Below are 15,291 nucleotides of genomic sequence, written 5' to 3'. Positions count from 1 at the left end.
AAGAAGATGCGTATGGACAAAGGGATTTCCAGCACTGCTGGACCATCTGACTGAAATTTCCTCCCCACCCAAAATGCAGTAAGCAGATCATGGGCAAGTCCCTCCACACTCCAGAAAACAAAATCAATCCTTTGCCCATTCTTAAGAAAATGATTTTGTTGAGAAAAGGGAACACCCACAGATAAAATGCATCAGGCAGGTAAAGTGGTTTTTTGATGCAAGAGCTTCTAGGATCTTTCGTGTCTAGGCTATATTGCCACAAACAGGGAATAACCCCTCAGTGCCATGTACTTACCTGAAAACTGAGTCCTAATGAACACAGCAAGGCTTATTCCCATGGACAGTACATGTACACAGGGTTCTGCTCTGAGCTGCATGACCATTACATCTGCTTAACCCAAGTCACCTTTAGGTGACTCCCAGGGACCTGGGCCAGACAGCAAGCAGCTGCTCATGCACAGCCATCACCACCACAGGCATCCAGCCCTGTGTGCCCGGTTAGCAGCACACAATAGCCCCACAGTGGCCAAATGGCAGGCGGAAGGGAAGTATGTGCCAACAGCCTGCTTAACATGAACACAACCAACTGACAGCCAAGATTTAGGTTTTTAGGAACAACCCTATTCCTGTGACTGTAAAGGTAAAGGGACCCCTGAACATTAGGTCCAGTCGTGGACAACTCTGGCATTGCGGCACTCATCTCGTGTTACTGGCCGAGGGAGCCGGCGTACAGCTTCCGGGTCATGTGACCAGCATGACTAAGCCGCTTCTGGCGAACCAGAGCAGCGCATGGAAACGCCGTTTACCTTCCCACTGGAGCAGTACCTATTTATCTACTTGCACTTTGACATGCTTTCAAACTGCTAGGCTGGCAGGAGCAGGAACCGAACAACGGGCGCTCACCCCGTCACGGGGATTCGAACCGCTGACCTTCTGATCAGCAAGCCCTAGGCTCTGTGGTTTAAACCACAGCACCACCTGTGTCCCTCCTGTGACTGTTGTTTGTTTTAAACAGTTTTCAATAATGTAGTTTTTTAATTGCTGCAAACTGCCCTGGGACCTTATGGTGAAGAGCAGGAAAAGTATCAAATAAACAACCAACAACAACACCAAACTCACCAGCCATCACCTGAGCCACTCATCTTATAATGGCACCACCTCAAGACAAAATTCATTCCTTATGTGCAGGCAACTGCATACTTCAGTGCTCAATTGCTCATAGAAGCACATGCTGCAGAGTCAAATGTGCCAGGAGGGACTGAAAACAATTTTTTTAATTGGTGCGTGCAAAATGTCACAACACCAGGTTGTGCACCATGCATGTGCAGAAGTGATCTGCACACCAGGGGAGGAGACTGGACCGGGGGGGGGAGGGGAGAAGGCATGAATGCGCCCGTCAGTTGTGGCAAAGTTCAGGTAAGTTGGAGCCCTAAAGACTGGGGAGAAATTTGCATAGGGAGAATTTCATAATCCCTGCGTATAAAGGCCCAGAGCAACCTTCCGGATGGTAGACTCTTCCTGTTATGCCGATTACGCAACAGAACAAACTTCCACAACAGCTGCCCTGAATGAATGCCCTCATTTGCGGCAGCAATCTTAAAGGCACTTTGACCAGGAAGACCACGATATCACTGCCAAACCAAGGCTGTGATGCAATTTAGGACTTTTGCTCTTACAGTTTCCAAGTTATTTAGTTCCAGTAGTGGCAGCAGAGGAAGGGAAGGGAAGGGCAGAGAGAGGAGAAAATGCTGCTTTCAGTTTCTCACAGTCTCGCCGGGATTTTCAGTAAAGGGGGGGGAAACATTTTTTGAAACATGAGGAAAAGTCCACAGTAGTGGGCAAACCCCAAGAAGTGTCTTAACTGTTTCATAATCCTATCTATTTGCCCAGCATCACAATGGAGTTATGGGAGTGCCAGATCAACAAATTTCTAGCCCTCAAATGTACAAAGTTTGGTGTTTTTTTTAAAAAAAACAAAAACAGTTGCTGTTGTTTTCTACATCTCCAACCGCTGAACTTCCTGCCCTTTCAGGAAATCCTCACATATCATCCATGGAACTCCTGCATGTTAAAGCAGATTCTGGAAAAGGATCTATAATGCATGCAAAGCTCACCACCTCAAAAAGAGAGATCCGCTACAGATATAGTACATGTAAATATCTGCTGTATACATTACTCCTGCTTGGTGTTCTAATCGGCCAGGCACCCTCGCCATCGAAAAACACTGTTTCATCACCTCCAAGTTTCTGGTTCTCCATCACCTCCAGCAAAACAAGGTCACAGAGAGTGCCAAGGAACAACGTTTAGAAAAGTGCTAACCTAGCAGGCACATCCTGAGTCGGAGGATACAGTAAGCATTCATATAGCATTTTTCAAGTGTCCCTCACATATTGCTGGAGGCGTCATAAGAACAGCATAAGGTAGGTCGATACTGTATTATTATTCCCTTATGGTGGACAGGAGGAGCAAGGTTTCTCCAGCATGTTCACAGCAGAGCATGGATTTTCGAACCACTCCACATCCACACCACACATTTTTCAGGTGGTTCCTTGTGAATGAGGATTGTTAAAACTACTCTGGGAACTGCAGCTCTGTGAAGGGAATAAAAGGTAAAGGTACCCCTGACCATGAAGTCCCGTCACGGATGGCTCTGGGGTTGTGCGCTCATCTCACTCTATAGACCGAGGGAGCCGGCGTTCATCCGCAGACAGTTTTTCCAGATCATGAGGCCAGCATGATTAAGCCACTTCTGGCGAAACCACAGCACTGCACAGAAACACCGTTTACCATCCCACCGGAGCGGTACCTATTTATCTACTTGCACTTTGACGTGCTTTTGAACTGCTAGGTGGGCAGAAGCTGGGACCGAGCAACGGGAGCTCACCCCGTCGCGGGGATTCGAACCGCCGACCTTCTGATCGGCAAGCACTAGGCTCTGTGGTTTAGACCACAGTGCCACCTGCATCCCAAGTGCCACCCGCATCCCGTGAAGGGAATAGGGGTCTTCTAATGACTCTCAGCACCCTTAACCAACTATAGTACCCAGGATGCTTTTGAGGAAGCCATAGGTGTATGAGTATTATGCTGCTTCAAATGGATGGTGTGGATGTGGCCCCAGAGGCTTCAATACACAGCTTAGTCTCTGACCCACTACACCAAACCAGGGATGAAATGGGAGACTGTGCCCCTTTGGGCTATCTTCCACAGTGTTGGGCCCTCCAGATGGTCAGAAATAATGAGAATTTCAGCCCAATCTGGAGGGGCACAGTGTTCCACACCCCCCCCCATTAAAAGTTCTTAGAACAGAGCTTTCCCAACTTTTCATGTTGGTGACACACTTTTTGGACATGCATCATTTCACGACACACTAATTCAGTTTTACTAACTACCCAGCAGGCTGCCTGCTCCCTTTCCAGCCCCAGGAGGAGCATGGGGAGTTTTTGTGCGACATGCCGACATAGTAATGCATCGCAATACACAGTTTGGAAAGCTCTGTCCGAGAAACACAGTCTGAAAGTTGTGATCCTCTCATTTTAGGGAGGTTTAGTTTTAGATTTTGAAAAGAGAGATTTTCCAAAAACTAGAACCAATAGAAGGCCTTGATTCACACCACTGGCTCTCCTGCTGGACATCACGTAAGATAAGCAGACCCGTTTTTCATCCAAAAAAACAGGAAGTGCTCGTAAGCCATGCGAAGCAACTTTGTGTACAGTTAATTCTGCCAAGCTCTGGCAACACACTCTGGAAAAGCATGCCAAAGCACACTTTTGAATAACTGCATGCTGGATTGGAGCAGCGCAGCCAGGGAGGGATGCAAAAGCTCCTCTTTAGCTACTTAATCATCATGAAGCCGATTTTGCTGGAAGCAGGAGAGCAGAAAAGGGAAGAAAACGAAACCTCCCCCAGTTACTGTACTTTTCCGTGTATAACATGCCCCCTATTTTAGGGGACTCAAAATTAAGAAAAGGGGGGGATTCCCCGAAGGTGTTGAGCTTTTTTTGGGGGGGGGTGCCAAAAAATTGCTCACCCGCCAGACAGACAATGCTGCTCACGTGCATCAACAAAGCAAACTATCCTCTGTCCCATTGCCGGAAAAAAAAACAGTAAATCGCCCGCCCAATTGCCACAGCAACAGCCAAACAACAACAGCCCTTGCAGCAGCCACCAATGACAATATCCAACTCACGGCAGCAACCAATCCCACGGCCCCACAATGCTCTACCCGTGTATAAGGCAATCTCTAATTTTGAACATGATTTTGGAATAAAAAAAATAGTCTTATACACGGAAAAGTACGGTATGTCATTTCAGAAGGCCATGTGCGACCTGCGACAGAGAAGGAATGAAAGCATTTCACCTTGCGGACTTTCAGTGGTCCTGTGCAACCTCTTAAACATGCAGAAGGTACCTGATTAAACATGATGGGCAAGCAAGCAAAAACTTAGCCAAGCAGCATTCCCTGAAGCCATCGCCTCATTCAGGTGATGCACAGCAATGCAATGCTTGCCCAAGCTACCACTGCCCACTGCTGTTGCTGCCGTCCCTGGTCTCTGAGGTGCATCACACACATCCCAAAGAGAGGTGCAAGCCTTTGGGGGGGGCAGAGACGTGAGGGGGCATCAGAGGAGGGAGGGAAGGAAAGAGGGACAGAGGCCAGTGTTGCCTGCAGCACCCCTGACTGTCTTTCAAGGCACCCCAGGGCATCGTGGAGCCCCTCTCCTGCACCTACTCCCAGCTAGTAGATTGGAGGATCCTAGCAAAACAAAACAAATAGATCACACAGGTCTGAAATTCAGACACACAGCATCACGTACAAGATTTGGGCCTAAAAGCTGATCCACAATATGTGGATCCACAATATGTGGATCAGATCACAGTTGGTTGACCACTGACAAGCACTATATCTGCAAAATCAGCATGGATCTTCAGGTCAAAAACAGGAGCTTCACACAAGCAAACTTTTGATGAAGACCACAATACTGCATGAAGGACAGAGCTTTCTTTCCCTCTTCTGCCAGACTCCAGCAATCCAATAAAATTTATGGGCTTATTTACAAAGTTGTGTGGATACAATGTCCAACATGCAGAGGTCCCCACTGACCACGATGGCTGGGACTGGTGGGAGCTGGGGGTCCAGTGAGCAGCATCTGTAAGACAGCAGGCGGGTGATCCATGATCTAGAACAGGGGTCAGCAAACTTTTTCAGCAGGGGGCCGGTCCACTGTCCCTCAGACCTTGTGGGGGGCCGGACTATATTGGGGGGGGGAATGAATGAATTTCTATGCCCCACAAATAACCCAGACATGCATTTTAAATAAAAGGACACATTCTACTCATGTAAAAACACGCTGATTCCTGGACTGTCCGCGGGCTGGATTTAGAAGGCGATTGGGTCGCATCTGGCCCCCGGGCCTTAGTTTGGGGACCCCTGATCTAGAACAACCTACAGCCCTTCAGATGTTTCTGGACTACAACGCCCATCAGCCCCAACCAACATAGCCAGTGATCAGGGATGATGGGAGGTATAGTCCAACAACATCTGGAGGGCCACAAGTTGTGCACCCCTGGTCTAGACTGTCAGCCACTTGAGGGAAAGGACCTGTCTTTTTGCTTACAAACTTCAACCTTTGGTGGCTGTGGAACAAATCCCAGTGTCCCTTTCAGCACTAGAACGCACATTTCTATGCATGTCTGTGCAGAAGTAAGTCCCACCAAGTTCAACCAGACCAACTCCCATATGGCTTGCAATCTTGAACCCTCTGAAGACTGTCTCATTTGAAAGAGCTTTTAAGTGTCCTTTCTTGAAGGCTGCTCTTTTGTAGCCTATATTTCACATTTTAGTTACCTTGCAGCTGGATTATTTCAGATTTTTTTGTTACAGCTGTATTTGAAACATGCTTGTTAAGATGCCTTGTAGAATTCCACTGTGGAAAGACAGGACAGAAAATATTTTAATTTTCATTGAAGTCCCATGAACATTGAGGTTCCTGTAATAATATGAACGATGTACCATAATAGGTGGCTGACAAGGCAGGCGTTGTTCTTCAGCACTTGTGGTGGAACGGGAAGGCCTGAACACAGAACAACCATCTCTCCCAGCAGCTCCCCAATTTAGTTGATAGCCAACTAAGTCAAACTTAAATTTCTTAACTCTACTGATTTCAATATGTCTACTCTAGTTTGAATAACATTGGGCATCACGTGTAGAAGTCATAGGACTTCTGAGAACCATGCATTTGGCTTCTGCTGTGTTGCTTCCTGGATCTTTCAACACACATGAAGTGAACTCCACAGCCATAGGCATAATTTTTTAAAAGCAGATTTTCCAACTGCACAAATCCCCAAAAGCAATATGAACACGAAGCATCCTGGGCTGCTTGCTTACATTCTGTATGGGGGGGGGGGTTTCCCCTCCCCAGGAGTCAGTATCTCTTAGCTACTATTCAGAGACAGTTCAATAATGATTCTGCCTAAGTTCAGGCACCAAAACAAGGAGCATTATTTATAACAAAGTTTCACCTGCCACAGAAGGTGAAAAAGAGACACTCCTGCCCCCCCCCCAAGAGTAGTGTGTTTTAATAAGGTTTGGGCAGTGTTAAGTATGGAATCTGAGCACATTCTACCTTAACAAAATTGTTTACCTGTGGTCCCTGGCGCTGCCTGTAATTTAAGTGCTAGATAAACACACACACTGAATGTCTAGCTTCCTGCCCCAACACAATTTCCCCCCCTAAAGTGGATATTATCAACTTTCCAACTGCACATACAAAAATTCCTACTCCACATTTTGTCTGTAAATGCACACTAAACAAAAACTAGGCCAGAGGATTTGAAACCTTTCATCTCCCATGCACAGACTCAGTTGAGAAATTTGCCATTTGCTGCAGGAAGATAACAGCTCAGTACGGACCATCGCCAAGTGGCAGAGGACATACTTTTTGTCCAAAGGGCTCCTGTTCAGCCACAGCACCTCCCAAGTTTTCTAGGAATGCATTTCAAGCCCCCTGCAGCCTTGAAGAACCAAGTCACAGCCACACGATACATTTAAACCACTCTTATACCACTTTAATAGTCTTCCCCCCAAAGAATCATCGGAACTGAAGTTTGTTAAGGGGTGCTGGGAATGGTAGCTCACTTAGAGGTCTCCTAACAACTCTCGGCGCCCTTAAGAAATTCAGTTTATAGGATCCGTTAAGGGTGCTGTGAGTTCTTAGAAGATGCCTCAGAACTATGATTCCCAGTACCCTTAACAAACTACATTTCCCAAGATTATTTTGGGGAAGACATGACTACTGAAGTATAAATATGCTTTTAATTGTACCGTGTGGGTGTGACCCCAGTCAACACAGAAATCAGCTTCAAGGTATATGGCTCTAGGGTGTCGGGGATGGAAAGAAGAGGGGATAAATTGGACATGTGGCTCACAAATGCTACTGGAGTACAAATTGCATCAGCCTCAACAAACATGGTCAATAGTCACAGCTGCTGGAGTTGTAGCCCACCCATTTCCGGTGGGACAAAGGTTTCTCATCCCAATGAGAGGTAGAGAGACCAAAGCCCAGAGTAGGGAGATGTCCAAACAGGGAGAGGGGTAAGGAAGATAAGGGAACCCCTTAAAAAAGCTCTCTTGGCATGTGCAGCAGAGTTCGACTCCACCAAAAACTATAGGTCAACTGACAGCTGTCAAACATTCCATGAAACCACGAGGCTTCAAGACCTGGTTTGCTTAGCACAACTGCCTTTAAAAACTGATGTTTTATTTTTATCTTTTTTGTTATGTTTTTAACTGTAGGTTGACCCTGGGTGTTCAGGTGTATGTACCGTATATGTCACTATTTTACAATTAACATGAAATTTATTTGTTTTGCAATTAGCATGTACTAGTGTGCAGAAAAAAGCACAAAAAATACATTATATCAGGCAAACATGCTTTGCAAAAAGCAATGTGTGCATTGGACAACACTGCATTCAAATATATGCATATTAGGAGAAATTTGCACTAAAATTCTGGTGAATTTTCATGAGAACATAAAATAAAATTCACAAACTGATATAGAAATGTGGATAGCTGAACTTAACAATGGCATATTAAGAAACTGAGAAAGGCTGAAATTGACATAGTCCCTCATCCCTACACACTGGACTGAGCTTTGAAGTAGGAATCCATTTCTCATATTCCACTGGGCTTCGAACTGGAGGGGTGTGGGGGTCTTATCACCTAACAATATGGAAGAACCCCAACCCCAAATTCTCTAGCATGCATAACGATCCTGATAAAAGGTCTATGACAAATTACAGATTACATCAAGCCAAGAACTCTTAACTGGGCATTTGGCTGATTAACATTCTATGGCTTTTTTAATGTGTTTGTGGGAGGGAGGTTATTGGTTTGTTTTTGTTTTGTTATGTATTTTGTATTCTCATTTTGTATTTTTATTCTGTGAACCACCCTGGAATCTTTAGATGAAGGGTGGTATGCAAATTTTAATAATAATAATAATAATAATAATAATAATAATAATAATAATAATAATGCTTCAAGAGTCTGTAAAAATGTAAAGGTGTGAAAATGTTCTTACCATCATCCACTTCTTAAACAGCAGTCACAAATCCAAATGAGTAGAGCCATTTAATGTTAGTTTTCAAAAGCTGTGCTCACTTACACCTGGCATATTTAGAAAAGTCCTGCCACCCTCCAGCATTCACTGCTGCAAGCCATATAATCAACCAAGGACCATCCACAGCTCCATTGCAGAGCATCTGCCTTGTGTGCAGGAGGTCCCAGTTCCAATTCTCCGCATCTCCGGGCCGGACTAAGAAAGGCGCTTGCCTGAGACCCTGGAGAGCAGGTGCTAATTATGGCAAACAATACTGAGCTAGAGGGAACAATAGTCAGACTCGGTAGAAGAAGGCTTCCTGCATTCCTGTGTGTTTTGGATGTTAAGATCTCATTGCATTATTCCAAGAAAAAAAGAAGTGAATTTGTTGAACCCACTCAATGCAAGGAGATGGGGAGTAAGAAGCCATGCACAATTTGGTATAGAATCCTGCCCTGTGTTTTGGAGGTGCTACACCAGAGGGGACTATCTATCATCAACAGCAAGCTTCAAATTTCTGGGAATGAACAATGAAGACAATGCTTCCTTTTTTCAAATAGTGGTACTTACCCAGGCTCAAGTCTGCATGACAACCTTGTTACCTGCTTCTCTACTTCATTCTAAAAGTGTTGGGGCAAAGCTACATTTGGCTCCGGGAAAGGCGTTCTGCACATGTTCAGTGCTGCCCTTTATTAAAGGGGTGTGCAAGTGTGTCTCTTTTTTTACTTCACCTACCCCACCGCTCCCACTTCAAACAACTCCTACAAGTTCATGATCATCTCCTGCGGCTCACCTGCACCTGCCACCCTCAGCAAAGGATTACACAGAGATGACTGAAACACCACCAAACCAGTCATTACTGCTTATTTACCAGCATTTCTCTCACACGCAAAAGAATTTAATGCGTTTAATCCACTTTACAAAGGGGTCCAACAGGTTAGCTACCTAGCTGCACAAGCTTGAGTATTATTAAACTTGACACTTGGAAAAGGAAAGCAGGCAATTCGTTTTATAACAGTGGAAGCTACAATAGGACAATACAAGGTGGACTCTGACCTCAAAACGCCAAGGCTGCATCTCAGGTTATCACCAAACACTCGCTGCTCTGCAGGGCTGGCCGACCCATGAGGCCCTGCGCCCCATCCCAAACTACCACAGCCACCCTCCAACTCAGAAATACCACCTCCCTCAGGTAGGAGCTGGGCAAATCAGATTCCTGGTACCTAATCACTAGATATCCAGACACTCTGAACTGGGGGGCCTATCCCCAAGATCCTAAAATATTTCCTTGACTATCTCTTAAAATTCTGGTGCTGGGTTCTAGGAATCTGAAATATTTCCCCAACTCTGATTAGAAGCATCATTCCTCTAGGTAGACTTTAAGTAAAGAGTTGAGAATATTAAAGAGTTCGATCAAACGAGGGGCAAATATACATGCTATGTGGAAGATGAAATGGCGGTGTGAAAACCAATGTTCCTTGAAGTACCATGGGAAACATATGAAGATGTTTTAAACATGTGTACAGGATTCCCACTGCTGCAGCAGATGTCAGAGCGATAGCATGAACATAGGAAGCTGCCTTATACCAAGTCAGACCAGACCAATACAGTAATGTCTACATTGACTGGCAGAGGCTCTCCAGGGTTCTCCCCCAGGGACTGAACCTGGGACCTTGTGCATGCAAAGCTCACACTCTCTTTTTAGCTGCGGCCTTCCTCTGTTCACAGAGCAGGCACATTTGCTGTGTCCCATGTATAGCTGACAGGAGACAGCTACTCCCAAGTCAAGCCATGAAAAATTTCTTGGCATTCAAGATTGAACTTAGCAAAACTTGAGAGCAGGGAATCGCCACCCAGCCACAAGAATAACTGAGGGAGGGAAGCCACCCAACCAACTGCATTTTCCCTCATTCTTGAGCAACACACAAATTCCTGCTCCAAACCAGAGTGTGCTTCGCAAGGCAAGCAAGTAGCACATTGCCACATTTTTGTTAATGATCGTTGTAACGTCAGGCACACACCCATGCTGTTACCAGACATAACCCTGCTGACAGACTGCTTTTCCAATCAACTGAGTGGCAGAAATTATTAGCCTATTATACTAAATATTGCTAGAGAACTTAGAATGATAGCATCTTCAAATATCTAAAGGGCTGTCGCATGGAAGAGGAAGCAAGCTTGTTTTCTCCTGCTCTGGAGGGTAGGACTTGAACCAATGGTTCCAAGTTAGATGAAAGGAGATTCCAACTAAACATCAGGAAGAACTTTCTGACAGTAAGAGCTGTTCAACAGTGGAACGGTCTCCCATGAGAGGTTGAGGAATCTCCTTTCTTTGGGGTTTTTAAGCAGAGCTTGGATAGCCACCTGACATGGGGACTTTACTTGAGATTCCTGCATTGCAGGGGGTTGGACTATATGACCCTTGGTGGTCCCTTCCAAATCCACAGTTCTATGATTCTATGAAAGTGTGTGTGTGCAAACGAGACTAAACCTGATCAATGAGGGGTAGGAAGAGTGGCTCTTTTTTTGTTAACATTAGTCTGAGTTCTGTGGGCTGCAATCCTATGCATACTTACTTCCAGCTAAGTTTTGCTGGACACAGTGGGACTGGATTCTGAACAAATATGCTTAGGATTGCACTGGCAATTGATCTGAACAATGAACACACACACATATATCAAGAAATTGGATAATGTAGTGTTTCTGGCAGATGGGCAGGGGAACTCCATGATGTCTCTTCAGCAATAATGCCAAAATGGGCACCAGAGCTCACTTCTAAATATTCCTGCAAAGTGTTTGGTCAGAGCCAACCACCAACTGAAATGACAGGAGGGAAAGCAGTTCACCTGTTCAACTAGGAAGGTGGTGCAGTCATCTCCAAGTAACAGAATGCAGGAGAAGGGCTGCTAAACTGAGAATGGGGAAAAGGAGACAAGACTTTTACTCCAGATTGAAGATTAGCTAGAAATTTAATATTTAGCAGCAGGAGAACACCAAGTCCTGCAGCCACCATTCCTCCTACTATATTCTCACTAATACGAATTAGGCACATTCCCTCCTTATTCCTGACTGTGATAACAAAACGATTCCCGGGGTTAACAGTGCCCAGCGCATTGGGCTAAGAACTGGAGAAACTAGCAGTGGTGTGCAGTGAAATTTTTCATAGTGCAAGGAAGATTGGGGGCGGGGGGGGTCACACACACATCCCTCCCTAAGCTGGGCAGAAGCTTCCTGGGCTTTGGGATGGAGGAGTCAGGCTTTAATACTCTAATTTACTGGGCACATTTAGGGGACTAGCCTAGTCCCCCTGGTCCACTGACTGCTTAAGAGGGGTGCTCTCTGCCAATGATTCACTGCGCAGAACATCAGCATCTCTTAGGCTGCATACGCGACATATATTTAAAGGACACACTCTCCTAGTAAAATATATATATTTAAAATCCTGGGAACTGTAGTTTGTTAAGGGTGCCAGGAATTGTAGTAAACTCCAGTTCCTGAGATTCAGGGTGCAGGAAAAATGTGCTTTGAATGTATATGCATCCTTAGTCTCAAGTCTAAGCACCATCATTAGCATTTCCAGCTGCAGTGCTGAAGCACAATTATTATTAGACTGCATAAATATGCAGAGTGAGTGGATCCTATTTGTAAGTAGTAGTAGTAAAGACAAGAAATGGCAACTTGGGGGTATGCGTGGCGGAGGGCAGCCAGCAAAACACGCCCCCCTTGGCTTAAGGGGGGGGGGGTTGTCACTTGTTACCTTTAAAGAGATGTTACTTGTAAGAGCCTAGATGGCACTGCCATGTTGCAGCGCAGCCCGACTTTTGCCCTGCCCGGGACCTGCCCCCCAGCTCTCGCTCTCCTGGAGTCAAAGGCGAAGGGGAACCTGGAGCGGCGCTCCGGGAGCCACGCAATGACGGGAGGGCGAAGGGAACACATGGCAGCCGCTGCCACTCGCCGCTCGTCCGGCTGAGCCCCAGCCACTTTGGGCAACGAGGACTCGCCAGAAAGGGGGCAGCGGAAGGTCTCTCGCCCGGAGGGTCGCGGGGAAGGCGCGGGGGCGCGCGCGTCCCCTGCCCCACGACTGTGGCGAGGAGTCTGCTCGGCTCGCAGGCTCTCCCGCGAAACCCCGCCGCGCGCACTCCCCGCCGCCGGCTCACCTTGACGGAGTCCACGGGGTACATGACCGTGTGCTCCAGGATGCCGGCCACCGCCCCGGCCATCATGTGCGTGCCCAGGGTGGCGCTGGTGGGCAGGCTCTCGTAATCCTCCTCGCCGGGGCTTTCGACCTCCATCAGCAGCCCGGGACCGGCCGCCGACGCGGGGTTGCCCGGCGCCGCAGCCTGGCTGCCTCTCCTTCCCCCGACGCCGCAGCTCAGCGCCATCCGAGCGACAACCAGACCCGAGGCGGCAGCTGCTGGAGGGAAGAGAGCGCGCAGGGAAGGAGGCGGAGGAGGAGGGGAGAAAAGGAGGGGGGAGAAAGTTCACTTCTTCAAGTAACACCCCTCCGCCCCCGGCACGCCCCCGCGGCCCGCGCCCGGCCAATGGCTGCGCGCAAAAGCTGGCGAGCCATTGGCAAGAGCCGCCCCGCGCTGCAGCCTGCTGGCAGCCGCTCTCTGCAATCCTGCAGGCGCGCACCGTGAGTCACAGGCTGGCCAGCAAATCCCCGGGAACAGAAAGCGCAAGGCTCTCGCCCACTGGGCGGGATCGGGTCCTGTCTGTTCCCGCCCCGCTGCAAAGGGGAAAGCGAATTACTATTATTATTGTTATTATTATGCTACGCTCAGAATGCAAGCACAGTAAAGTTGACTTGGGCTGTTGCTGGCTCGAAGGAAGACGGCTTAAGAAGGCTTGCCAACATAAAATAAAAGGTTCCTCTTCTTCTACAGAACGGGGAATGAGTTAAGGCACGCACGCATGCATGCAGTCCGCGGGCTTGCAACGCATGGCATGGGAGGGTTGCAAAGAACAGCGCCTCGTGATGACTTCATGAGGCTAACTCGTGAGCGCACGCATGGGCACGCTGAGACTCCGTGTAGGGTTTGGGGTTGGTTACCCGCTTTACTACAAGGGTATCCGCCGTGCAGTGAGGGAAATCCGCATGTAACGAAGTCTCCAGAGCTTGCTTTACCCAATCTGTTTTCAATGACAGTCAGGACTTGGTGGATATGCTACTAATTGGGTTTCTCTTAGCTGCACCTATGGTTATAGCCACATTTTGGAAGGTGCGAATGTAACGCTCGGTGCAAGAGAATGTGCAGAATAATACAGAAAAATTGACTCACAAATAAACACTGGCAAAAGGAACAAAGCAGGAGAATGGTGGAGCTTCATTTTGTTTACAAATTCTCCAGAAAACCAAAGACCCTGTTCCAAAGGTTTGTACTATCCTGTGGATCAACTCTGCAATTCTATGATTCTACAAGTTTTATAGGTGTCTACTGTTATAAGTTGTGGTGTGTAGTATATACAGGAATACTGATTTTCATAATGTATTTTTGTGGATCTCTGGTGAAATAAATAAAGTGAAAACAATAAAATGAAGCTGCACAACAAAACAATTTTGTGGAAATCCATGTGTCAGTGGCGGGTATCTGTTAGCTCAGCGCAGGCAATTAAAAAAGGAAAGTGCTTGTCCCTGCTGTGGGTCAATTTGCAACACAGATAATGTCAGGTGAGGGTCCTGTGGGCCGAGGGTTCAGAATGTGGTGAAACCCCTTGTAGTGCCTTCCGTTAAGAGTTTGGGTGTAATCCTAGACGCGCAGGTTACAGCAACAGTTAAGGCAACATTTTTCCATCTGCACCATATCAAGCAGTTGGTTCCCTACCTTTCCCGTCCCGACCTGACCACAGTGATCCATGCAACTGTCACCTCCAGGCTTGACTACTGTAACTCGCTCTACGCGGGGCTGCCTTTGAAATTGTCCCAGAAACTCCAGCGGGTGCAGAACGCTGCAGCGAGGCTCCTCACGGGGTCCTTGCCATGGGAGCATATTCACCCAGTGCTTTACCAGCTGCACTGGCTCCCAGTGGAGTACCGGGTCAGGTTCAAAGTGCTGGTTCTGACCTTTAAAGCCCTATGTGGCTTAGGACCCTCGTACTTATGGGGCCGCCTCTCCTGGTATACCCCACAGAGGACCTTAAGGTCCACAAATAACAATAGTTTAAGGGTCCTGGGCCCAAAAGAAGCCAGATTATCCTCCACAAGGGCCAGGGCTTTTTCAGTGTTGGCTCCGACCTGATGGAATACTCTGTCCCACGAGACTAGGGCCCTGTGGGACCTGACCTCCTTCTGCAGGGCCTGTAAGACAGAGTTATTCCACCTGGCCTTTAATCTAGCCTGATCCCCTATTCCTTTTCCCCTTCCCTTTTTTCTGAAGAAACCCTTCTGGGTCCCTACATTAAAATTCCTCCCTGGTCCCCCTACTGGCCTAGCATGACTAACCTGGCCAGTTAGCCCTGGGGATCCCACTGATGTTTGTTTTTATGCTGTTTTTTTTAAGTTGTTTTAATCATTGTCTTATATTTGTTGTTAGCTGCCCTGAGCCCGGTCTTTGGATAGGGAAGGGCAGGGTAGAAATAAAAATGTATTATTATTATTATTATTATTATTATTATTATTTGGCCTTGTTAATCCACACAGGCCTTTCTCTGCACTGTAGGCCTATAGATGCAAGCAGAAGCAGCCTGCAGTCCA

The 15,291-nt window shown here is 47.1% G+C and overlaps 1 protein-coding gene across 3 annotated transcripts in view; it reads right to left on the bottom strand.

Moving 5' to 3' along the window:
- The window catches only part of SLC25A37 (solute carrier family 25 member 37), a 39,138-nt gene extending 26,183 nt beyond the window's left edge, over window positions 1-12,955 (bottom strand). For 2 of the 3 annotated variants that reach the window (XR_004427961.1, XM_033171881.1), the window contains exon 1: window positions 12,755-12,955. Coding sequence is in view for 1 of the 3 variants with exons in the window: in XM_033171881.1 (XP_033027772.1) it covers window positions 12,755-12,889 (135 nt within the window). In the remaining 2 variants the exon portion in view is untranslated. The remainder of the gene's footprint in view (window positions 1-12,754) is intronic. The other variant, XM_033171883.1, reaches the window with a different exon arrangement.
- Between the last annotated feature and the right edge of the window lie 2,336 nt (window positions 12,956-15,291).

Source organism: Lacerta agilis, chromosome 15 (genome assembly GCF_009819535.1).
Source record: "Lacerta agilis isolate rLacAgi1 chromosome 15, rLacAgi1.pri, whole genome shotgun sequence".
NCBI classification, from domain to species: Eukaryota; Metazoa; Chordata; class Lepidosauria; order Squamata; family Lacertidae; genus Lacerta; species Lacerta agilis.
Note: the sequence above shows the minus strand (reverse complement) of the source record. Positions and strands in the feature narration are given on the sequence as shown.